The sequence below is a fragment of the Gadus morhua genome, chromosome 14 (genome assembly GCF_902167405.1).
Source record: "Gadus morhua chromosome 14, gadMor3.0, whole genome shotgun sequence".
In the NCBI taxonomy this organism is placed as follows: domain Eukaryota; kingdom Metazoa; phylum Chordata; class Actinopteri; order Gadiformes; family Gadidae; genus Gadus; species Gadus morhua.
This window is the reverse complement of record NC_044061.1, coordinates 6,778,773-6,806,115: the sequence shown is the minus strand read 5'-3', so window position 1 is coordinate 6,806,115 and position 27,343 is coordinate 6,778,773. Positions and strand designations below refer to the sequence as shown.

Genomic DNA, 27,343 nt, shown 5'->3' with positions numbered 1-27,343 from the left:
AACTGTATTGTAGAACACTTAATGTCATCAGAATAATCCATGGAAGTCTTTACTGTTTACGATTCTATGACGGCATGCCTCCCCTTTTCCACTAATGTAAGGACAAGTTGGATGCAAAGGCTCACGATGGATGGATTGCAATTCATTTTTTCGGCGGTTTCTTATGCATGTATCAACAAACCAAGTCATTGCCCCAAATGACTTACAAAATGACTTTTAGTGCGTTACAAATATAGATAATATAGAAATATAACAATGACACTCTATATTTTCCTTCTGATGTGGCACATTCTGGCTGACCGGCCAGTAGGCTTTGTAATTGTCATCTTTCTTTGAATGAATGAATGAATGAATGAATGGATGAATGAATAAATGGCGCTGTGGGGACACGCACACTTGCACATCGCTGCAGGGCACTCATCTTGGGGCCGTTGTCATGGCAGCCATCATCAGTTTGGCACTGCAAAATAGTTCTAAGGCCAGTCCAAGGTGGGAGAAATGACAGCTGAGCCTCCCTCTCCCCACACACACACACACACACACACACACACACACACACACACACACACACACACACACACACACAGGCATAATAGCATTTGTTTGCCTGGTGTTTTATTGTCCTGTCCGACTGGCTGGTGGTGTTAGGTGTTTTTAACGGTGTGGTGGAATCATTAGGGGGTATAATAATTTCAAAGAGCAGCCAGCTTCATCTATGCATAGATCAACAAAGGACTATCCACCAGGGCTTGTGTTCATGAATGGGATAAGGCCATATGTAAATGGAAGAGTTGCTCATTCAATGAATAACACTATATTACACTACTATTCATAGGAAGAGAGATTTGTCTCATAATTATTGTTACTAATAGGTGTCAACTTGGGTCTTGTCAAAGTTCACTTGTGTCATGTTAATTTATATTAGAATGAATGTGCAATAATGTATACAAATGCATACATATTTATGATTTCAAGGTTACATTTTGCACAAAACAACCTGTCCATAAGAATTATTTGCAGTATTTCAGTCCCAAACAATAGGCATGTTGCTAGTTTATTTTTTAGTTGAATTTATTTATCTTCGGGCAAGGGCAGACTATCAGAGGGATAGTTCTGTAAGCGCCGAGTTGAGTTGCTCCTCTCCACCACAGAGGAGGAAACCTTATAATATACACATTGACCGGTAGCTACAAGTGTGTCAATCAGACATCCAAAACACTGACATTTGTCTCAAATTACCAAATGAAATATAGATTGTTGCAAAGCTGCATCAATGAATGAACGAGTGTCGCTTGGTCCACAAATGAAGATTCAACTGTTCGCAAGCCAATTTTTGATTATAAGCATAATAATAGTCTCATTGCAATAAATGTGTCATAACATCGGAAAATGTATTTGTGCCAAATGTTAAACTTGGATTCGTAAAAATATGTATGCATGTGTGCAACTCATTGCACATTCATTCAAATTTCCAATTTACAAGACGAAAATGTATAGTTAAAAGTTAGGATTAATCCTTTCCCATATTTCATGTTTTGACAGATAATGTATTGGAGAATACGTTAACTTGTGCATCAGACATCATTTCAAAATCTGAAAGCAATACAAACTTTAAAAAGGATAGAGGAATAGAATTACTTAGTGTGTGGCAAGGTCAAATGTGTACTGTATGATCAAAGATAGCGATTACTGGTTTATTAAAGCGCTTTGAATCTCCCAACAAATCGCAAATTTAAAAACGGATGTGAGTCTGCATTCCAAAGATATGTTTTGTTTGTCTAAACAGGCAGCCACGGTTGCACGATAGATGAAGACAACCGTTGTCAAAACCACCTCCAGAGGTGGTGCATGCTTCTTTCGATTGACGAGAGATTCTTTGTCGTCCAAACCTAATCCCTCGCAGAATCAATGTCAAGTCACATCCTTGGCACCGAATACACCAGTCGTCAACTAATATAATGCGAAAAGGCATCCTAGACCTTGCATTTCTATTATAAAACATGATTTATAGTATTATCCAAAGCAATGTCAACCTGGCCACCAATGTTGTTTTGTCTCCACCTATTCTCTGAGATTGCACACACACCTTTTGGTGTGTGTGCATAACAAGCTGGGGTATTTCTGTGTGTATTGTTCCTTTTGGGAAACAGATATTTTTCCTTTATCTTAATAAAATCAAAGTTTGAAAAAGGTTGTAGAAATATTGTTGTAAATATTTAACTGATGTAAAGAGGGCTTATGTATGGGTAAGTTCAAAAACTGCTGTGATGGTCAGAAGACAGTTTAAAGATATAGTTACTCGTTTGATGCCTTACCCGTGACTTTTTAATGACCTTTACCTCAATTTACTCTTGCTTTGTATAAAATAATTTGCCAAAAGACGAGATAGAAAAGAAAATAGCAGTTTCCTAATATTCTACTAAAGCATTTTGGACATTACGGCACCCAGGCATGCTTTATTTCCGCTCCAGTCAATGACTATTCTGAGTGATGAGTTAAAATGATTTTTCAACCCTCCGCTTTGGACAGTAGTCTGTCCTTTTGGATTTCCAAAATCGACTTCCAATTTCTAATAGTTACCAAGCCTGCTGCTGAAGAGGTTGCTTGACCACCAACTCCTCATCTGGCGTTCTGGATATAGCAGAGCTGACGTCAAGTGGAAGCCTGCCGACCCAAATAAACAGCCTCCCTGGCCCTGCTGCTTGCTGTGTTTAGTCATAAGCCGAGATGTTTGTAAATCACTGATAAACAACGTCCACACATCTACAACACATTTCAACTTTTTACATTTGCATCAAAGGAAAAATAAGAAAATCTTAAGAAATCTAAGACAAGCAACAGGGTAAAATACCTGGTATTGTTATGTGGGTATTTCACCCAATGATGCGGTGGAAGCTAAACTAAAGAAAACAGCTAAAGAAATCAAAGCCATGGAAACCTAACCATGGGGCATTTTAAAAGATCCATAACCAGCACTCAGTACGGGGGACGTTTCTATGCACCCCAAGTCTGGCGGAAAGTATCAGCGATGAAAGACCTCTGATGGTGAAAATGACCGTAATGCTGTGCAGCTTTTTTCTCCTCCCTCTCCCTTCTCCGTTTCCAATCATCCGTGTTTCTTAACGATCTGCTTGTGGTTTTGAACGTCCTGCTCAGATGTTTGGAAGCCATTACCTAATTTACCACAAAGTGGTGAGGGCACAGTCTCCACGCTGCTCCCATTATTAACCAATAAGTGACTTATTTGACCTCGCAGAGATGATCGCACACACACATGCGTCCATGCACACACACAAATGGGTGCACACACACAGACACCTACACACATCACACAAACAAACACAAAATGCAAACACACCTACACATTACACCGATAAACACAGAATGCTCACACACTGGAAATGAGCTGTGGCCTGTTTGCAAAAGCATGTGGCACCGATGCCCGGGCCGTAATGGGGGGGGGGGGGGGGGGGAGGGAGGGGGGGGGGTGGGTGAAGAGAACAAAGTGTTGGGCATATGTAAAAACCCTGCCTTTCTTCACTAAAGCATTTTCCCCGTTTCTGTTGTATTCTTTCTCCTCTAATTGTGAGGACCCCCGGAGGCACGGCGTGTGCGCGTCCGTGCTATGATGTATCGCTGTTTTTTTTGTTTTCAGTTGGGCCACAGTGTTTCAGCGATCCCCACACATCCCTGTATTCAGAGGCGGGTGCTGCACTCCTTGCTAAACACCGCAGCCGTTCGCTTCAGCATGACCTCTGCCGCTGTTGTCAAGATGAAATTACAGGGTCTTTCATTGTTATTTTTTTCTTCTTTTATGAACGTGGTTTTGTCATCGCTGGGTTAAACCCTCTGCTGTCAATCTGTGCTATTGTGACCAGCTGTGTTGCTATAGCCGCTGTGGTTTTCCCTTCTGAGGAAAACCACAGTATGTGGTTTTCAAAGAAGACGCGGCACGTTTCCCAACGTAATTAAGTGATAATTGCTTTCGTTCTGTTTTTCCAGCACCGCCCCTAAGAGGTGTGTTTCTAGGCAGAAATAGTCACGTCGAACCATCTCTCGCCCCGGTTAGAGGAGTCCATGTTGTATGAGAGAGAGAGAGAGAGAGAGAGAAAGAGGGGATACCTTTTGTAGGGAGGACCTTGCTTTCATACTAGAGGTTTGAATGCTTCTGACTCTGAATGCTCATACTGTATGTCTCCATTGACCAAGAGATGAACTGCGATGCTGAATGTAATTAGTTAATTGAGCGTTAAATACACACTTCTATCACAGCAGATAGAAATCTTTAATAATAATGGAATGAAACAAAAAAGCATGTAAATAGGTACCTTTTTAAGATCATGTTGGTTAACACCAGTGTGCGTTTCAATTATTGATTTATATTTTTTATAATCTACAATTGTTTTTTGGCTGAAAACAACACATTAACGATGTGTGTGTGTCTTTGTCTGTGTATTTACAGCATATCATGTCTGTATTCGTGTTTACCCCCAGGCCCTTGACCCACGAAGAGCTGGCAGAGCGCAGGGAACAGGCTCGGCAGAGACACGCCGACAGGATGGCAGCCAATCAGCAGGCACAGAGCTCTGCTGGCCCCGCCCAGTTGTCAAGCGACACACAATCAACCCAACCAGCTGTTATCAAAATACCAGGCAAGTAAATCACTAGTTGACACAAATCTCCATCATTAGAACGTCATACATTACGAATAATAAATTATATTGATATATATATATTTAGTCTGGCTATGATGCTATGAACCCTGTAGTGCTTTTTGCGTTCTTTGCCGTCTAAAGGATACTATCTGGCCAACATACATGGTATGTTGGCCAGATAAATAATTGGTGTTTGTGTGTGATGTGAGGATCTAATGGTCTGAATAGAATCAAAGGAAAAAAGAAAGAGACCCAATTATATTTCAATGCTGACCGGGCTCTGATAAAAGCAGATGTGCTCCCACGTATCAACCTCTTTTATAGATATTTAACCTTTAGCTGGTTCTCAACCTTTTGCTGTGAGAGCAATCCGTTGGGTAGTTACACTCTAACATGCACGGCCTGCCTGCCGACAGAGGCATCCAGAGTTATGTTGTGTCTCTGCCTGCAGGAGGAGAGGGCGACCCGATCCAGATGGAGAGCCTGGCGGCAGTGAAGGAGCCCGAGGTGGAGGAGGTGGCCAAGGACACGTTTGTGGCCTTCGCCAGGGTCTACAGCGGGGTGGTCCGGAGGGGCCAGAAGGTCTTCATCCTGGGTCCCAAGTACGACCCTGCGCAGGGTCTGAACATGGTAATATTCAAACCGTCGCACACACCCACTCACATCGCAGCTCCTAAAAGTGACACACTCACTCATGCACTTACTCGCACACACTGTTGTTTAACGCCGTTGTTTAACGTCCACCCCCCATGTTTGACGTAGAGGAAACGTGTTGATTGATATTGATCACATTGACACCCTTGTATTCAATGTAAGATATGTGCTTGACAGTCTTTCCTAGTTTCCTAGTCTTTCCTAGTTTCCGATAAACGCATGCAAAGTAGGAACTAATACAAGTCAGTGAGCCAAAAACATGCAGGACATCATTGGCAGACGTTATATTGACTTTCCTACTCACTGCTTCGAAAGCTTGAACTACTGTTTTCCTCAAGGTTTTCCCCATCCTATCATTATTACCACTATTTTAAGAATCTATGTGGTACGAGCCCCATTTTTCGCTTAATTAGCGATTCTTCTTAGAAAGGCAATTAAGTGTATCGTAGCGGGAACAGATTCTATTCAAAGCTTTTTCTCTTGCAGAAAACTTGGTGTCTGTGGGAATTTATCACAGTGTGTATGTAGATCTCTGTGCTGTAGCGTAGCTCATGATGTGATGTTTGATCATATTTCAGTATGTTGCGTATTATTATTTTTTTTGCTCAGGTTTTCATGAGTCGTATGAAGTGTAGGTGTAGGCTTAAATGTGACTAGACAAAAAAAATTAAGTATTTTTTTTCTTTTTATTTTCTCCCTCTTGGCTTCCATCTTTTTCTCTATTGCCTTCAATTTCTTTCTCTAGCATCTTCAATATCCTTCACTATTGTCTTTCATCTCTTCCATCTCTTTCTCTTGACGAATGAAGCGAGAATGATTTCCATAAACTAAGTGGATTGGATCTTGCGAGTGTGCTTTCAATGCTATTTTTATTTCGTAAAGTGTCTCATTTATGATCTATTGTCTATTCCCACTCTTTAACATGCAATCACCATTGTTAATACTAATCATGATTATCTCTCTCTCTGTCTCTTTTCTCTGTCTTCTCTGTCTCTCTGTCTCTCTGTCTCTCTGTCTCTCTGTCTCTCTGTCTCTCTCTCTCTCTCTCTGTCTCTCTCTCTCTCTCTCTCTCTGTCTCTCTGTCTCTCTGTCTCTCTGTCTCTCTGTCTCTCTGTCTTTCTGTCTCTCTCTCTCTCTCTCTCTGTCTTTCTCTCTCTCTCTCTCTCTCTCTCTCTCTGTCTCTCTGTCTCTCTGTCTCTTTTCTCTCTTTCTCTCTTTTTCTCTCTCCTCTCCCCCCGTTTTTCTGTATTTCCGTCCCCTGCCAGCTGCCAGAGGGCTGCATGGCCTCAGACTCGGTGCCGGAGGTGCCCCACCTCACCTGCTGCACCTTGGACAGCCTCTACCTGCTCATGGGCCGGGAACTGGAGGAGCTGGACGAGGTGCCCTCTGGAAACGTCCTGGGTGAGTACCATCGGCCCACCCGGTGTGCCCCGACCAACCCTGGCGTGTCCTTATCCCCCGGTGAAGATGCAGTCAGATGGTCCTTCTCTCTGGTTGTCAGTCCTCAATGATTTCACCCATGTGCTACTAAAACGCCCTGCAAGCTTGAATGGGATGTGGAGTGCAAATTCAAACCATGACCGTGGGGACGATAAAGCTGTCACTCCCTTTTTTCGATCCCAGAACCGATTCATGATGTTCAATTATTTGCGTGGTCTTCTATTCATTTCATTTCGGACTTTGCGGCTACCAGATGTGGGTAGGATACATAAAGTGTTGTTTTCTATTCAGGTAGTGCCAGCACACTGTCCCTTGCAACTTAAAGACTTTTAGATCCGCCTTTGTGTGTTGCTTCTCTCCCTGTCCACTCATGCACATGACTCTCCAAAACTCTGTAATCCCTTCTTTGACTTTCACCATGATGGGACCATTCTCGCATTCGCTGCTAAAAAACGATGCAGCCAGATATGAGTAGATAAGACGTACCTCAGACAAAAGAGATATGACTCCTCTCTCCTCACTTTCTGATTCTCTCTCTCTCGCTCGGTTATATGAGTGTGGGGTAGCGTGAATATGGCTGAAGGGCCCTGACAGACTTCTGTCGGGTCTTCTGTTGGCTGGTGGGTGGGGGGAGAGATGAGGCGATGAGGGGGAGAGCTCTTCAGAGTTCTAACAGAATCATTTACCATCAGCATTACACGTCTTCTTTCCTCGTCCTCGCGCTTCGCCGGCTGAAAGCTGAGCTCACGGCCGGATCCAATTAAACACCTCTTGTACTCCCTCCTCACGCTCAGGCCCTAGCTCTGAGGCTGTTCGGCCAAGATATAAAAAAGAAAAAAATTAAATCTCTGTGATGTGCAGTTCTCCTCAATGAGTCACCTGCCCCGCCCTGCCCTCCCTCCCTCCCTCCCTCCCTCCCTCCCTCCCTCTCTCCCTCTCTCCCTCCCTCCCTCCCTCCAGCCCTCCGCAGCCTCAACACAGCTCCGGGCGGAGGGGGCTGTCAATTCTTTGCGCTGGAAGCGGAGACTCCGGTTCAGCCAGGGACGTTACGGGCTCCGTGGCGTCAGCAGCGTGGATACGGGGCCCGTCAGACCTTGGGCACGGTCTCCTCAGGGGACAGGCTGTCTCTCGGACGCTATCATAAATTATGAAGGCAACATGCATTAGGACGATGGCGTGTAGCGAGCACTCAGCGGAACTGGGCCCCCCCGGGAGAATGTGAAGGCTGGGTGTGTGTTGCAGGGTGGACACAACAAGAGAGGGCAATTGTCAATTATCAGCAGCTGGCCCTGGAGTGACCATCGCTAATACCTCCACTTCCATTATTCAGTGGGGAGCTGCAGCTCTGGAGTTGGCTGTAAATGGATTTTGGCAAGTGGCTGTTAGGCATCAATGAAGCGAAAACGACCTACCTGGGTTGGCAAGCAAGCTTCCCAGGCGGTGTAACAATTACCGTTGCAACGAGGCAGTGAATGTGTGTAGCACCGCATCGTGCTTCTTCTGCACCTTCTTTTTTCTTTCCCTTCTTTGCGTCTTAATGATGCTCATGTCTTCTCCACCTTTCTCCCGTTGTGGGAGAAAAAAAAAAGGCCTTGTGATGACTAAGTAAAATGTAGAACAAAGCCTCAGCAGTGGGAGGAAGTGACTCCGACCCCACACAAACTCTCTTCTCCTCGCTCTTTCCCTCTTATTCTCTCCCTCTTTCTAAGTCTCTCTCAAACTCTCCCTGGTTATATATTAATCTCTGTCTCTCCGTCTCTCTGTCTGTCTGTCGGTCTGTCTGTCTGTCTCTGTCTCTCTTTGTCTCTGTCCCTCTTGGTCTCTCTCCAACTCTTTGTTAATCTATTCATCTCTCTCTCAAAATCCGTCTCACTCGCTCTCTGTAACTCTCTCTCGCTTTCTCTCTCTGTAACACTCTCTCTCTCGCTCTCTCTCTCTCTCTCTCTGAAACTCTCTCCCTTACTCTCTATCTCTGCCTGCCATGTGGGAGCCATCATTCCGTTCCTGTTAGACTGAATGCGGGGAGAGATGGAGTGAGAGCCACAGAGTGAGAGTTAGAGAGAGAGAGAGAGAGAGAGTGGTAGAGGAAGTTGCCAGCAGAGCACCATTGGATAAACCCCAGCAGGCTTGGCCCTGATTACACCCCCCATTATTATCCAACGGCTGGAGCAGGTAATTGGAGAGCAAGAAGCAGCGACACACCGGAGCACCATAGACACAACTGCAAACGCTTCCCCCTCTTACCCACGTATCCATGCATGTGGGGGCCTGTGTTTGATGCTGCCCGCAGTGGGGAGGGTGCAGTTCACTTATTCTCGCGAACCGCACAATGGCGCTAGGAACACTGCCCACGTCACGGAGAGCCTCGCACTGGCACTCAACTCGTTTTATACAGACGGACGCACAGGGCGTTGATGGGCAACCGGGAAGGGAGACCCTCGTCAGAGGCAGCTGTTCCAGATTGATAGCAGAACACGCAGACAAACGCACACAAAGGCACATGCTTTTACTGTACCCGGAAACACACACACACACACACACACACACACACACACACACACACACACACACACACACACACACACACACACACACACACACACACACACACACACACACACACACACACACACACGGAGAGCAGCTGCTGTATCTATTGTTCCCCCCCCCCTTCCTGCCAACCGCTGGAAACGATGACCTCCCGTCTCATGGTGCCTCCAACAATACTGCCAAGAAGAAATAGGCCCTTCCGTTCGCCTTGAACATGTGTCTGTGTGCGAATGTGTGTGTGTGTGTGTGTGTGTGTGTGTGTGTGTGTGTGTGCGTGTGCGAGCATGTGTGCTTGCGTGTGGTTTGTCCGGTCTTACAAAGCAGCTTCCTCTATGCTGGGTTGTGTTACATTGTAACCTGAAGATGAGCTTTCAACACACGGCCATGACATTAACTCATTGTCTTTTTTGTATTTTTTCCCGATGTTTCAGTGAGAATTGTTCTTGGTTGTGAGTCAGGGATCGATCTGGGGGAGAGGGGGATATTTTTACAGAAATATAACAGGGTCGTCCTCTACGTCTGAGGAACGGTGCTGATGTGTTGGCTGCTGCCTTTTAGAAACTATGATAATAAACGTATGGTATTACTATTTTATCTTATATTCACTCATCTCTGTCACTAATCATTGTCTTTTGTGGATGTGGTGCAAGCCATGCAAGTATAGGCGTCCAGCCAGGCAGTCTAATTAGATTAGATTAGATTGTATGTTTTAAACCTGTAAAACAAGCAGGAGACGATACCGAAGCCATATCACAATATTAGGATAACTAAACATTGACAACTGCTCTCCATCCAGTCCCCTTGTGGTGCTGATCAATCACACAGCTCCACGGACCGTTTCCAGATTTCCATGTCTGTGTATTTTTTTCCCCACACATACCCATTTACACCCCGCTCAACCACAGAAGTTGAGCGCTGTATGGCCTTGCCCACAGCCATTACAGACGAACAGATATCATTCGATCATCTAGAAGCCTGGGAGCTTAAGGCCTCCTCCTAGAACACCGATTCCACTGGGTGAGAAAGCAAGCACTGGGAACCATGCATTGTAAAGCAGGGAGCATGACTACAGTTTCTGGTATACATTCCAGAGAACTGGATAATTACTATCACTTTTTCCCAACTACTATTCTGTCTTTCAGCAAATGCTTTTAACTAACGTATTAATCTTTTTTTTATCAATGAACACGTAAACATAGGTTTAAGCATCTTGCTTAAGGATGCCTACAGGTGGATTGCGTACATTGATGCTGGAAGGCAGCATCAACCTGGGATCCACACACCCTCACCGCTAGGCCTCCTCACTCAGACTAGACTGTGTAAACAGCAGTGCTGTTTATATCTATTTTATTTCCTTTGCCGCCGAGTTCACTTTCATTACAGTAACCCTGCACATTGAACGCTCCAATCTAGCCTCTCTGTCTGTCTGCCTGTCTGTCTTACTCCCTCCCTCCCTCCCTACCTAGACTAGACTGTTGTTCTGTTGACATCACACCACTCCAGAGTGAGTCACTCATACCCAAACAAAATGTAATAATACTGAGGTCACCCCTCTATCCGTCCACCCCCCAGGGCTTACAGTACACAGCTCACTGTCCCAGAGTACACTGATGGCAAGATTAGTCATTTGATTTTGGACATGATGAATCACTGCCAGCTTTATTCCTGTGAAAGTGCTGTGTCTCGATGCAGTCGCTCGCCCCTGCAAGCCGTGTGTATATTAACCCTTAAGCCCAACCATTAAGCCCCCCTCCCTTCCCGGTGTCTGTGGTTCCCCTCTAGCCCTCGCCGCTGTCGACCCAGGGATGTAAAACCCCCTAAGTGAATGCAGAAGCCGGTCCCACGAAGAAATAGCACTCACACATTTAAATCTGAAGATAAGATGCCCCCAAACATGTACCCCCTTACGGAGCTGGCTTCTCCCCGCTCCCTCTGAACACTCAGGATTCAAGATAAGGCGTACTTCTGGTAAGCAGCCTCGTCTTTACACCGTACTGGTCTGTGTGGGGCTACGTCCCGGCATCCGCCAAACAAAAGTCCATTGTTGTTATCTTGAGGGAGAACTCAGAATTGGTACCATATGCCTTGCCCAGTAACGGCGTTGGGATTTATCTGTGATTGGAGTGGAGAGGTAGAGCGGAGCAGCGTGCGGCCAGATTTGATGGTGTGCTTAGCAGGGGCCAATAGTTTGTCATTGGGGTTTTAAGACGTGGGCAACATCAAACTCCCATCATCAGGAGCTTTAATGCGAAGCAGCTGCCCCGGAGAGACACAGCCACAAGCCCAGGGCTTGTCCAAGCCGCCTTCTGAGAAGGGGGGAGGAAGGGAGTGCAGTTGGGTTGGAAAGTCTACATAAAAAAAGAAGAAGAAATAAAATGGATAATGCTGATTCAACAATGATCGAGTTCCAAGAAAACATCAGTTCTGCATTTGGGGTTTTCTTTTGCATTGTGCCAGATTTCCTGTAGCAGAACCTACTGAAAATAATTATGTATATATATATGTATATATATATATTGTATATATCATTAATATTCTCTAGATGTATATCGTATACAGTACTCAATTTGGGAATGCAGTGTAGAGACTTGGGGTCTTCTCGGCTGCAGCTGTTTTTGGTAGTTTTAGGGTTTATGTCTGTGGTAACTAAGATCTGATTATTTGGTTTTGTCTATCATTTGAAATCCCTTTTGTACCGTCCTTCTTGATATGACCAGAATGGCCGTACTCCAACCCATCTGAATACACAAGATGGAACAGAATAGGGAGCATGAAGTACTTCACCCAAACAAGGGAGTAAGTAGCTCATCACGTTTGTTTCTCTGGGGTGGCAGTGGGCTCCTGTAACCGGGGCGGGGGGGCCTTAACTGGGATATTTAGTGGGTCTTCTTCCACTGTGGTCTGGTTAAACCAACGCCGCATTTCCTCCTTGTCAGAGATAACAGAGATAAGCCTTTGTCTGGGAATTGTAGTGGGACTTCATGTAAATGTACAAATTTTTGGAGCATTGCTGTTACACGGGGAGTTGTGTGTGTATACATACACACACAGACAGACTGACAGACAGACAGACAGACAGACAGACAGACAGACAGACAGACAGACAGACAGACAGACAGACAGACAGACAGACATCCACATGTGAATTTCCTGACTCTTAATGTTGACAAAAGTCAATCCAAACTAACAAAAGAAAGCACATTGCAATGCAAAAACAAGTACAGAAGTAAAAGTAAGCTTACGTCATTTGCACGTATACAAGTGTGTCTCTTCAGTGGGTTGGTTCATGTTAATGGCGGGGAGGAGGAGGAGGGATGGATGCGTGCTTGCCTGACTGCGTACCGAGTTCAGACTCATGCGCTCTCTCTCTTCCTCTACCGTCCTTGACCCAGTTTTACAGCCCCCCCCCCCCCCCCCCCCCCACACCCCACCCCCACCAAGTCTCACAGCTCACTTCATCTCATCAGTCTCCTTCACTCCCATCAGAGATATATTGACCAGTGCACTTCAAATCCAAACCCCCCCCTGCTCCATGGCTTCCCTTCCTCTCTGCTCCTGCTCCCTCTCTTTCATGCTTATACTCCCTTCTCCGCCGCATTCCTCTGTCTTCATTCTGCTTTTTCTCTGGTCTGTTGCTCCATCTCTCTCTCATATCCTGTGTGATCCTGTTTTCTGTTTCTACCAGTTCTTCATCGGACATCATAGTCTTTTGGTTTTGACTAAACCCGCTGTGAGTTAACTTGCATTGATAAGGCAGTAGTCTTGAGTGTGAGTAGAGAAGGATAAGTTAGAATCTCCTTCCCAAAGTTCAAGTAGCGACTGTTTCTTGAACCAATTTGGTTCATTCAGTTTGCCCGCTCACAAACACACTCTCGAAGTCTCATTATCGAGTCTACCCCGTGAAAACGGACACGGCATCTTGACATTTTGTGTTTTTCTTCTTCGGAAAAAGTTTACAGCAAGTAGAAATCATCCAGACCGAACATAGGTGGGTCAGCCAAGAGCGATGAGTGGGGGAGCCGGCCAGCCCATGCCCTAGATAGACACCCAGCAGAGAGCCGCCCGTGAGGTGTTTGTGTGTGGGATGCAGCTGCAGGCAAACAAAAAAACCAGCCCAGCACATCAGGTAACCACGGACAAGCTCCAGAGTCCAAGAAGCCGATGTATTTATAGTACACAATGTGTGTTGATAGAAGTCCCAGTATTGGGACACATAAGACTGTAAGATTGTCATGCTGAAATGCAGTCTTTTCTTCATCCTAAGGCTTGCTCAATAGTCCAGTATACCAGTTTACTAATCATCTTGGTATTCTGTAGCCGAGTCAAGGAAAGAATAATTGTTTCTAAGTGCTCACTGTATACCACAATGCTAATGATTGTATCTCAGCCCACGTATTATTCTGCTGCTACTGTCTGCCTTTGTTTCACCTCTACAGAAGGGAAGCTACAGTATCTCAGGCAGGCATACAGCCCATGTGCAAATGGTCTGAACGGAAATACACAGAGTATTAACGACTTTAAACTGCATATGCGGAATAGAATCGGTACGCATGTCAGTACACCAGGCATACGAATGAGCAAGTAGGATCATCCACATATAATGCTTTTATACTGCTAACTGATGTATGGGAGGATCCTAGCCGATAACCTCTGCTCCCACCCCCCCCCCCCCCCCCTATTTATCTCCCCATCGCCTATCTCCCCCTGTTCCAATCTCTTTCCACCGTTGATACTGAACATCAGCTTGGCAGACAGCTGTTTCTTTGTCTCAGCCGCTGAGCCATGCCATGTGCAGTGTAGTGCCGTCTTCCCCCTGTGCTCCAACAGAGGGCGCTAGAGGGGAACCTCCCCCCTCTTACCTTCCACAACCTCCACTACCTCTCTCCTCTTTGCTCTAGACAGATAAATGAGTCAAGAGGGAACAAAGGAGGAAGCGAGGGAACAGACCCAGCCACTGAGCTTTGTTTTACAGACGCCCTGCAGCCTTGTTGATCACAGGTTTAAATCAATATCGGGGATCATGAAATGTATAACAACATACATGTTGCTGTAAACGGTACAATGGAAAATCAAGCCAGGAGGGAACAATACAATAAGATGCATGTTATGTGCCTGTGGAAATGGGAGGATGATATCCATCAAAGGGCTGTCCTGGATCGCAGGACTTGCTGGCCTCGGCAGCAAGGATAAACGTGATAGATGCAGCTCACCTGGTTTCACCTGAATGGATTGAGAGATGCTTTCATTCACTGCACTGCACGCAGGGAGGGAGACAAAGTGGGGAAGGGGACGATACAGGGGTTTGTGATTAGTGTGGGAAGCGCTGTGAGAGAGAGAATGACGCGAGAGCGCTTTCGGCCCGCAGAGAAAAGCACATGGTGTGCAGATGCAAATGCCATTAGCCAAGGGAGAATCGCTGAGCACAGCGATTCCTATCTCTCGCTTCCCCACATGTCAGACAAAGACCTCTCCTAACTCAAAACAAATGGTCTACGACTGTAGTCGGGGCACGCCGAAACGTGCACAGCGACGTGCCGAGAGACGAGCAGAGACGCAGACGGACGCGCTCACTCACTGACACAATCAAACTCATAACAGCCTTGTCCTTGGGGAGCTCCCTGTCTGCCTCATATCTCTCTCTCTCTCTCTCTCTCTCTCTCTCTCTCTCTCTCTCTCTCTCTCTCTCTCTCTCTCTCTCTCTCTCTCTCTCTCTCTCTCTCTCTCTCTCTCTCTCTCTCTCTCTCTCTCTCTCTCTCTCTTCTCCCCCCCCCTCCCTCCCTCCCAGAGCGGCTGAGGAGAAATACATGGTCTGGCTGTTAAAAAACGGTTGAAGTCAAAGGTCTCTTTGTGGCAGCCTTCCTGGTGCGCAAGTCTTAAAATAGCCCTGGGTCCCATTCCTGCCACCCCCTCCTCCTTCCCCCTCCTCTGGGTTGGAAGGAGTCAACAGCGTCCTGATGTTTCGGCTTCGGTGGAAATCGCACAGCACTTAAGAGAGTGCAGAGTCGTGACCCTAACCGATGGTTTGCACGGAAAAACAGGAAACCCCTCCGACAGCGGCCAGACATGCTCCCCCACTCCGAGTCGACCCCCCCCCCCCCCCGTCCACTATCCCCACCCTATACCCTGCCCTATAGCACGGCTACTAACACCACAACCTGACTCCCACTAGCTCCATGGCCATTACAACCACAAACACACCAAGGGCCTTCAGGGGTCCTCACTCGCTTTAAACACAAACCCCCGAAACCGCAAAGAACGAAATGGACCTGGGAGCAACTTTACCCATGTCTAATGGGCCCTAATGAAACGGGACACTGAGATTCTGAAAGAACCCGTCGTTACTCGGGTCACATTTAGTGGTTGGAGTTCAGTGGTTCCTGCAGACCCACATTGGCAAAAAAGATTTTAACACTTTGAACGTTTTGCGTATATTTGATACAGTGCTTGCTTCAAAGCAACAGTAATTCCATGTCCATTTCATCCAGGAAGTTTCCAGTAACTTAAGATATTAGACAAACAGGATTCCTGTATCCTATGGTGATCTCAAAAAATACTGAATTGTTATTGATGTCAATCAATCCAAACTGGTATTAAGTTTAGAACCAACACTGAACAGTGGTAGCTTTTATAGTCCGGGCCCAAGACCAAATTGGGTGGATCAGTTCAACAGGTTTCTAGGAGAGGGGAGGGCAGCTTGGGCATTGACCCCCAGATGTTACCAGGCAGACTTAAACAAGAGCCATCAGCGGGACATCTGGCTACAGTCAGTGCAGACCCCCTCATGGTTGTCCTGCCCACGGTTCTTATTTTAGTTCTGTAAGTAACAATCACAATCCCGGCTACGCTGTAGTAATTTATTCTTTTCATCCAAAGCAACACACTGAACTCCACATTTTTTACATTAAGGAGCAGGGAATGGTTATGCATTTTTCTCAAGTAATGCCTACAGGTAGACTTCGACAGACCCTGGACCTTTCGTTTGTGAGACAAACAACCAAGCCACTCAACTATCCATCGTCGAGGGTGATCTACTCAACGGTTTACCTTGGCTGCAAGCAGCACAGGGGTCGAAGTTGACATCTGGTTTATCTATGATTGCGCTTCTTGCTGTTCTCTCACCAATCATTCGATGGCATATTGTAGTGGTTGCTGGACGGGTTAGTAGAGGGTTAGTAATCGGCTGTAACTTGCTTGTAGAAACGTACTGTCGTTGTTGCTGCATCGCTAGCCTGCTGTAATTGATAACACAGCCTTCTTTGTCACTAATTGCACGTAGGATTTATGCACACTGTCCTCCGGGCGGACTGAGCCCGGGTTCAACAGTCCGGGGTGCTTGCATGTTGACGGAGCAGTCTATATTTTCTTACGCCTTAGTCAAACACATGGCTTCAGTTGAACCGACAAAGAAAATGTGTTTGACGTTAGACACAAACATCGGCAGAGCAAATCTCCCTCAGACGATGCAAACAAACAACAAAGAGCATCGAGGACGGTGGGATTCGGGATTTACAGACGCAGGTGATGGCTTTAAACCGTGCACATCAAAAACATCTTCACCAACAAATGGGCATCTTGTGTTGCTTGACGCGAGCAGAGCTTTGCTGAACATGCTTGAGGCCTAAGTGTGTTTTGACAAATAGCACAAATAACTTGAGGGACCCTTCAAAACGGCACAGGTATACGCGCACAAAACAGTGTGTGTTTAAGTACAAAACCCAAAGAAATCTCACCAGTGCCGACACAATGAAGCATGCTACCCAATAACTTTTATTCAGACCGTTCTTTTTTTCTGATATCAATAGCAGTGAGCCGTTTTACAACTTTTACACCTTTTACACACATCCCATTGAGATGTTTTATGAGTGTGAACGCACATCTGTCTTATAGTGCATGAAAATAGAGAGTAAGGCATGGCAGATGGTTGTGAGCTTGAACTTTCAATTCTTACTCGCTAGGTAGTAACAATAGTAGCATTGTCATCTGGCCCAGGCGTCAATTGGTTACACAATGTAAAATTGTATATTCAATAGTGTCTGTGGGTTTCTCTCTATATTCTGAACAAAGGTACGCATCTCCATTTGATCATATCAATATATAGGTTGGTTAGGTTTGTTATTGTAAGAAATCATGAGTAATAGCTAGTGACAAAATCCACACCAACCCAATATGTTAATATCTAATCATCAAAATCCCTCATGATATATACATACTTAAAATTCACAGTACGATTCAACAATAGTATTGTGTGTGTGTGTGAGCAAGCATGTACGCGTGCGTTTGTGTGAGTGCTGGCAACAAGTCCCACTGTCCTGCAGAAATCTCTTGGCCAAAAGCAAAGAGGTGAATGGAGCAATTTGGCACACAGAGCCCTCTGTGAGTGCCAGCTTAACAGAGGAACAGACAGAAAAGTGGCTAGATACAGCACTGCTGTGTACTCATACCCAGGGTGATCACTGTGTGGAGCGAGGTGTGTTATGGTTGTTTGTGTGATGGCAGTGGCTGTCGCAAATGCTGCCACCATTGGTGCTTTCTTGCTTGAGTGGTCTTGGTGAGGGTGTAAAGCTGTTTGGTATGTTGTTATGTCTTTACTCCACTGCCATAACTGACTCGAGACTCATTTTTGTGTGAATCCTTGAACAAAAGCCATATTCATCAAAGTTGTTTTGTATTGTATCCCGCAGTGTTTGATACGTATTGTTTGTGAAATGGGGTGAAGAACGAAGTTCAAAGTGTTCAAGGTTTTGTAATTTATAAAATGAAAATAAAATACACCTTTGGTTTGATTTAACCAATAAAACACAGACAGAAAACTTTCATCCGCAGGTGATCCTTAAGCCACAGTGGATATAGAGAGTGTAAATCAGTTACATTGATCTGCATTGTACCCATCATTTACATGTATTCATTTATTTATTACATCTATCACATAATGAGAGACATTTTTGGGTGCTATCTGCTAGATAATATGAATCGCGAGGGGGCTAAATGTGGTTCAATTATGTATGGAACAGAATAAAATACTAAACCTGGTGGACGCCCACCACGCCTCGCGCTCGGGGGAGAGACGACTGAAGTTGCGGAGGTGAAGAGTGACGGCGACGAAAGCCAGACACCCGTCTCCCCGCCACCCCCAGTGTGGCTGGCCTAAATATTCGCTTGAGTGCAGGTCTGGCTTGGTTTGATTTTGATTAAACTTTCATTAGGGGCTCTCACACTCTCAAGGTCCACCCGCCGGTGGAGTAACTGCCAAAGGAGCCAGCCAAAACACTCCATCCCTCACTACTGAGAGAGAGAGAGAGAGAGAGAGAGAGAGAGGGAGATGGTGATGGGAGGGAGGGAGAGAGAGAAGGAGGGAGGGAGAGAGAGAGAGAGAGGGTGATGTTTTTACACACACTTGCATGTTTGCTTGTTTTAGAATAAGCAATCACCTACGGCAGGACTAAACGGTCTCCAATTGTGTACGTTCATGAATGGTGCACAAGAAGCATATCCTCTGGCAATCGACTCCCATTTTTCAACCGCGTATTTGTTTTCATTTGTCTTTGTTATAGCCGCAGCAGTACTGAGTCTCACCTACGCCTTGCGAATACAGTTGTAAAGAAAATGCAACTCAAAGCCAATATCACATTTCCATAATGTTGAGGCTTGCACACATACCTCCAAAACAAATCCTGTACGCACTGCACACAAAAAGGAAAATTGCTACTTTCATGGGCAAGTGCCCACCAGGCCACTATTAAACAGTGACCTGACTTGACGCAAATCGTTGTTTTTTGTGATCAACTATTGTCGTTGAGCCAAGCACTCCATCCCCCGTGAAAACATGCTGGGCAGGTGTATTGGGGACCATGGAGATTATATTTTGAATTACTGTGTTATGGACAAGGGTGTATTAAAGACTTTAATAAAATGCTCAAAAGTGTAGTCCAGGCAGTGAGATGTGTTGTGGTGGAGGTAATGCAAGTGTGTGTGATGGGTAGTGGGCTTTGAAATTCTACAAAGAGCTTAATTGAAAGCTTACGGTTGCCTCAGAACAAGCTGGGAAGATCAGGTCAAGATTCTCACTTCGCACTTACTCAGTCACATAATCGTTGCGTGCTTGCTCACTCAATTTAATATTTTTTTACTCAATCACTCACTCTTTCACCCTATCTTTTCCTCTACCCTGATTTTTCATTTCCTGCTTTTCAAATAAGACGCTAGACTACCTGAGGAATATTTACACACACACACACACACACACACACACACACACACACACACACACACACACACACACACACACAAAGCAAGACACACTCCTCCCTTCAAGGTCTCCATCCTCTGTGCAAATGCCCACCACAGGTAGACCATCTCATCTGACATGCAATTCATGTTTTAGATGTGAATTTGTGTGTGTGTGCATGCAGGCCTCTTATCACCCTTCTCCTCCGGCTCTCGACCATTTCCCGAGTGTTTGTTTTGGTTCTTCCTGTGAGCCGTTTCTGTTCAAGATGGCGGCCGCGCCGGCCTTGTTTACCGTGTGATCCCAGAGGTTGCCCTGAGGGAGGCAGGCGGTGATTCAGCCCGGCTCACTCCATACGGGCCGCCTCCGGCTACGGGCTGATTTCAGACGGTTTCACCTGTGCGGTCTGGGGCCCATTAGGAGTCAGCACCTCAAGCCTTGGCACACACGCATACACATGCACGCACACTCACACACGCACACACACACACACACACACACACACACACACACACACACCGCCATCGTATATAAAGAAAGGGAAGCACAATTTAGGTCTTTGCCCCGACTTGCATCATATTCGCCGGTGGGTTTTATCCCACCCACCTTTGAACACCCACACACAAATACGCACACATACACACACACACACACCCCTCAGTGTGTCTGTGTTGAGTCATCAGAAGTCGTCGAGACAGCTAGTGATTCTGTCATGGAGTCACAGGGGGCCTATGGAAACGAGCTGGGAGAGGAGATAAAACACATGCTCACACACACACATACTCTCACACACTACTTCACCTATTTCTATGAGATAGCCAATTTGATCTTTATTTCTGCCAAAATGTTCTCTTCACTTTGGTCCTGATTTGACTGTAACCATTTAGTGTGTTTGGAGTTTCAATAGTTGACACTATTCAAGTTGAATATACAACTAGACTTCAATACCATCCAACCATTCCCGTGGTTTCCTTTTTGATTTGATTTCTTTGGTTTTTACTAATGAAAATTGAACATTTGCATGTTTTCAATCTCCGATATTTATTTATTTGTGCCTCTCTTCCTCACATTACAAGATTTTTTTTATTTACTGCATTTAGCCTCTTGGGATCTTACTGTCTGAGGGACAAATTCTGTCCCATTTCAGCTCTTGTGTTCACCCAATCACTTTAGACTGGACACATATACCCTGTCTCCTTTGTCCAACCAGCTGTCTTTATGTCTTGGTGCATCGATGTTTCTTGTTCTTTAAGTGCTTAACCTCTTCTGCTTTAGAGAGCTGGCCAAACCCTCCTCCTCTCCTCTTCTCTCTCCAACATCACGCACACGCACGCAGATGGACACACGCATGCGTGCTCACGCAAACACCCATAACCGAAGGGGGAAAAAGCAGTAATATAATAATCAGTGTGTGTTACTTGGCCAGCGGTAGGACTCTCTCTCTACTGGCAATGCATCCACAAGATGTTCACAACTAGGTTACTCACATGCACTCGCGCGCGCGCGCGCGCGCGCGCGCACGCACGCACGCACGCACACACACACACACACACACACACACACACACACACACACACACACACACACACACACACACACACACACACACACACACACACACACACACACACACACACACACACACACACACACACACACACACACACACACACACACACACACACACACACAGAGAGAGAGAGAGAGATGCAGAGCCCTCTGAAGCTGAACCGGGACTTTCCAGGGCAGGGGGAAATTCCATATAGAGTGAAAAAGGGGGGTGGGAGGTGGGGGGGGGGGGGGAGATTTCCGACGATCTGTCCGTGTGCTTAATACAACACGATCTGCACGGCCCATCTAACAGCTTCCAGCCCCACATCAAATTTATTTTATTACTTTTCAATATGCCCAACTTTTCCCTGTTCATATGGCAAAATGATTTATTGTCATCTTTACCTTTTTTTCTTTTTTTGTAGTTTATTTCTTTTGGGAGATGACAGAAACGTAGGGCCTTACTCACACCATATGTTTGGCTCGGTGACATCCTGAACGACAGGTCCACTTCCTGGCTGGCATCATTGCATTAGGCGTAGATTCCGCTTCCTTTCCTCCGCTCTCACAACTCTGTGCAGGAATAAACATCACATTAAACGATAGTGTCTTTTGTGAGAGGCTGAGATTGACATGGCTAGCTTGACTTTGAATCTGAATTAGCCTGGCCCCTGTAGTAGAAGTGCCATCCTGTGCCTCTATATGTGTAAAGGAGAAAGCTTGAGTCTTCCCATGATGCAGTTCTCCTTTGCTCTCATCTTCTCATCAGCATTAGACCAAACTATATGTCAAAGAAATTGAAACCTTCAGAATGTCATCATTCTAACCTTGCGATGTTTGCCTGGGTCCGGACCTTTAAATCTGCCAACTCCACCGAGATTATTATGGTCTGTGTGCTGACATGAAACAGCTGTTTCTCGGGTGAAATGGCGATTATCCACTGAGCGCCACGGGGGGAGTAACGATTGGCCAATCAGCACCACAGGCGGGAATAACACCACTGACAAGCTGTTGTCAAGCGTGGTCAAACTTTGCCCAAGAACCTAGGAGTAGTAATAAGCACAATGGTGACTGCTATTGAATATATACGCTATCAAGACTGTTGTAAATAGATTAAAATCGGCAGACATCCTAGTTTGTTTTCCACTTTTAAAACCCCTGCAAAACCAGTGTGTTGGTATGGTTATGCATCAGTGTCGATTTAGAATGACGTGAGATTAGGCGGATACGTTGGTGTCTACTGATTGGTTAGGGGAAATTACATCCCCCTCCCCCAGAGGGAATTGGTTACAGCAGAGGCAATGTCAGACATGACGGAAATGGAGTGTAATGCCTTTTGCAGTGCATCCATCAGTTACTAAGCACTCACACGACTAAGGCCAACATTAGGAGGTCAACAAGTCTGTCTCCTTTCATTTTTTTAAACTATGACAGTTGGTTCTGCTGGTTGCCATTTTTCTTTTTTGGGATTAATTCACGCCATGGATGTTGGAAACCAACTAAAACACTGTGTACTCCAGCCTCTCTCATGCTATTTCTTGATTTGAAAAAAATTATGAATCAAATTCTACCTTTCATAACCACATTTTTCTTAAATATACCAGAAAAATATGGTTTGGCAGAAAAGTATAGACAAAAATAACTTTACCCATTGCACCCCTTCATCATAATAATGGCTGAGCAACAAAGCGTCTTTTCCAGTTTGTGTCTGCAACTGGCTATTTCCATCCCATGTCTAAACGGTTTCTTATGGTGGCTGGGATCCTGCGCGAACACAACATGAGTACGAGCATTTCCACCTATTCACCTCTTGGTTTCCCCATCGCTTGCCGGTTTATAAATCATCCCCTCTCTTTCCATGGCAAGAGGTTCTGACCCCAGCAGTAGCTCTGTCGGGCCCGGCCCTTCTGTTGGAGGTTAACCCATAGGCTGTCAATGGAAGATGTCACTTGCTGTTTACTTTCTTTATAGGTTGTGTGGTTAGTTTTTTCCCTTTCCCCCCCCCCCCCCCCTTTTCAACCAACAATCTCTTGATCTATTTCTGTGGTGCACATTGCATGGGGCCCACAGTGGACCACTGTTTGTGGTTTCTGTCATGTATGAACCTGTCTACCTCAAACCGCATTTGTAGCGGTTCAAAATAGAAAAGGGGAGCTCGACTGGGTCCAGCGCTATCCCTCCCTCCCTGCAGCTGAGCAGAGAGGTAGGATGGGGTTAACAACATGTCTTTCTTCAACCAGACCAGCAGCAAACTGCTTGTGGTCGGAGGAAATGTCTCCAGGCTTGAGTCATCCTGAGCCTTGCTACGCAACCCTAGTTCAATCATCTGTGTGTGTGTGTGTGTGTGTGTGTGTGTGTTTGTGTGTATGTTGTCAATAATCATATGGTTCTGTTCAGGTTCAGGGTTAAACCATGGCCCACTCAAATGAAACTGAAAACGTATCATTCTGCCTTATAGTATTGAAGTATTTCTACGCAACACTGGGCTAAGGTTATGAGAAGTTATGCAGTAATGCTGGTTAGTTAGCGGTCACTTTGGGAGCTAATATCGCCTGCACTACTTATGTTTTTATAGCTTGAGGGGCAATGGGTTTATTTTTCTGTGTGTGTGTATGTGCATGCATATGTGTGCCTGTGTGTGTCTGTATACATGCGCACGCATGCCACACGGAGTCTGCAGTGTTATGTAATCCACTGAAAGGACGTAATGCCGTTAAGTGTTGAGAGTATTGCTCCCCAGCGCTATAGGGCCCGTATACCCCCCCCGCCGTCCCCTCCGACATAAAGCCCCCTATACCCTCCCGGCCCCTCCAGCATAAGGCCCCCGTTGCGTGTCAGCAGTGGCAGTTGCTTGGCTGGCCAGGGTCTCACTGGGTTCATTTTCCCTTGATTTTTCCTTTGAGTTTTATTGTTCTTTGTTGGCTTGGAAGGCCTTCTGGGATCGAGTCACCTAGGAGTAATTACAGGGTCGGGTTTCATAGGAGCCAGCCCGCAAATGTCCTGGATCCCCTCCGCTCTGCCAGCCACTCAGCTGTGTGTGTGTGTGTGTGTGTGTGTGTGTGTGTGTGTGTGTGTGTGTGTGTGTGTGTGTGTGTGTGTGTGTGTGTGTGTGTGTGTGTGTGTGTGTGTGTGTGTGTGTTTTCTCTACACTTTTGTACGTGCCAGCATGAGCGCAGGATGGAAACAGTGGCCCTCTCCAAATTTGCCGCCCCGCTCTAATGGCAACATTATGGTTGAACTGCCGTTTGAAGATAATTGTCAATAACCGGCTAGTCGAGTTTCCAATATCAGCGGACATCTGTCATCTCAACTGTCGTTGCTGAAGTCCTGGTTTGTTCTGGGCCCCGGGGTCCCTTGGGAAGCCATGTCTCTCAAAGGGCCCCTTAAGGAGGGGGATTCCCCCTAGATGCAGCTCACTTGCGAGCAGGATGGGAGGGGGGGGGGGGGGGGGGGGTGAGAGAGACAGGAAGAACGGGAAGCGGGGAGATGGAAAATGAGATGGAGATGGATAGGTAGAGGTAGAGGGAGTGTAGTAGGGAATGTTGTAGAAAAGGAAGAAAGGGTAGGAGAGAACAGGTAACCTTTTATTTTTGATAGTGTGTGTGTGTGTGTGTGCGTGTGTGTGTGTGTGTGTGTGTGTGTGTGTGTGTGTGTGTGTGTGCGTGCGCGTTGGACTCCAGGCTCTGGACTTGTGCCCTGCTGTAATTCAGCCCAGCTGTGTTAACATTAATCAGAGCCCGACTTGGATACTCAACCGTGTGGATGAATGAGAGGAGGCTGTTCATAATAAGGCGAAAGACACAGATATGATGCGTAACATCTCATATATATAATATCCAGTTGGCTCTGGGAAAAACAGACCTGTCAAGAGTGAGACAGTGTAGATGTGGGTGATGAGGATGAGGAGGAGGGTGTGTGTCAGTGGGATGGGGACTTTCTTTTCTTCCCTTTGTCCTCGAGACTGTGTTCACCAGCTCTGTCCATGTGTCTGTGTGTATGTGGATCTTGAATAGGCAATGCAAGAACACACACACAGACGATGGTGCACATATGCATGCACGCACACACACACACCATGCACACAGACACCATGGATACAATCACACACACACACACACATTATGCACACACACACACACACACCATGCACACAGACACCATGGGTACACACACACACACACACACACACACACACACACACACACACACACACACACACACACACACACACACACACACACACACATCATGAACACACACACACACATACACACACATCATGAACACACACACACACATCATGAACACACACACACACACATCATGAAAACACACACATCATGAAAACACACACCATACACACACGCACACACACACACAGCAACATAACTGCTGATACACTCGAGCACTTCCCTTCTCTTCATTGCGACAGTTATTTAATTATTCCTGATAGACCGGTGAGCTGCCGTTGTCCCTGCAAGTCCCAGTCCAGATTATTATTGCCAGACTGCAGGCTAGTGTGTAGTGGCTGAAAGTGTGTTGGACTCCTAGCCAACAGGCGAAATATCTCATCCCTATCTCTATATTGCTCTTTAATGACATGTTTCTGACATCCCTTTCTAACCCCTACCTGCTTTTAAACGACTTGTGTCTGTATTCACTTTGAGTTAAAGTGTCACCTAAAATGACTGAATACCGAACTGCTGAATAGATTACTGGCAAAACGTGCTTATTTTAGTTATTGACGAATTATTAGCCTATTATAATACAGCAATGGTAATTATTAGTTTTCCTGGCTTCCTCCAAAAGACACGATGATAAAATTATGATTTTATGGAAAGATTTTATGAAATCCCTTTCTGAGCCCAAGATGCCAACTATGCATTTAGATATTAATGTTTTATTCTCCATTCATGCTGCCTTCCTCCCAACCTCCTCACTCCCTCCCTCCCTCCCTGTCCTCCTCCTCTTGTCTCCCCTGTTCTGTCCTATTATCCCATATTATCCTCTTCATTCATAAAAAGAGGGATCTGGTTCTTTCAATTCACCCGCTGTACAGTGTTGGGGAGAGAGATGTCCTAACAAAAGGAGACTACTTAATCCTAATCTGGGATTCAGCAGTCCAACAATGCTATGGTGGAACTTCTGGGGGGAGACTGTGCAGAAATCAGACTGAACTGGAGAGGAACCTGGGACTGGATCCCAGGTTCCCCTCCAGTCCAGCCGGATTTGTGAGAATAGCTCAACCCAAACTCCATTACCCATCATCCCCTTACTCCTGCGCACCCCTTCATCATCACAGGGGCAGAGGAAGGGTCCCTAGGGACTACAAAAAAATATATTTGGTTCCTGTTGGTTGTCAGTTGAGGTCATGGGTAGGTAGGGAATTTATTTTATTTTTTAATTTTATTTTTTCCAGTGGCAGCGAATGATAGGTAGGACTTTTTTCTTTCTTTTTTTTTTTTTTTCTTTCTTTTTTTACAGCAGCTCATAAAATAATTTGGGTCGCACATCAATTGACAGGGTCGGTCGGAAACCGGAACCGAGCAAAAAATATTTTTAGGCCCAGGGAGTTTATTTCCACCGCCTAGCTCATCCTTGTTTGGCCCACTGCATGAGCAGTGAAATATCCTCAGTAAAAATGTATGTTCTGGAATTCTGGAACAGATTTAATAGATTTATACAAAGTCATATGTTGCTCGACATATATGGATTCAAGATTTCTTAAATCCCGAAAAGCAATATGGTTTGATCTTAGCGATAGTTATTGAGTCTAGCGGGTCCTATAACCTGACGTTATATCTTGAGAGACAAGTCATGTAAATTAAATCAAATTATTGATGCACAAACATCAATTGTGTGCTAATAAAGTTATTGATTCAAGTGCATGGCCTGCCATTCGCTGTTCATCTAAACAAAGAGGATTTGAATTGGATCACTCCCTTGTTGGCTTAATTTCTTATGTGGTCATCCTTGCTTGATTCGATGTCTGAAAGTGCAAAGCGGTCAAATGCGTGGCGAGATTTCAGTAAAGCCAAAGATAAAAAGGAAGTGAAATGCCATTTATGCCCCAAGTTATTTTATAGAAAGGGGAGGAACGCATGTTCAATGCTTAAGCACCTCAACACTGCGAATCGTTTAGCCCCAAAATGTGTTGTTCCTTCATTAACGGTTTGCAGCCTCGTATAGCTGAGGATTGGATGCCATTGCTAATATTTCTCCACTATTTCCTCAAATACTCAAATCCATTTTAAATTTGATGTGACTA

General features: G+C 45.6%; 1 protein-coding gene across 1 annotated transcript in view; it reads left to right on the top strand.

The window, feature by feature from the left end:
• The window catches only part of efl1 (elongation factor like GTPase 1), a 71,897-nt gene that overhangs the window by 18,625 nt on the left and 25,929 nt on the right, over nt 1-27,343 (top strand). The window contains 3 exon segments of the mRNA XM_030376928.1: nt 4,495-4,652; nt 5,107-5,285; nt 6,575-6,710. Coding sequence (XP_030232788.1) covers nt 4,495-4,652; nt 5,107-5,285; nt 6,575-6,710 — 473 coding nt within the window.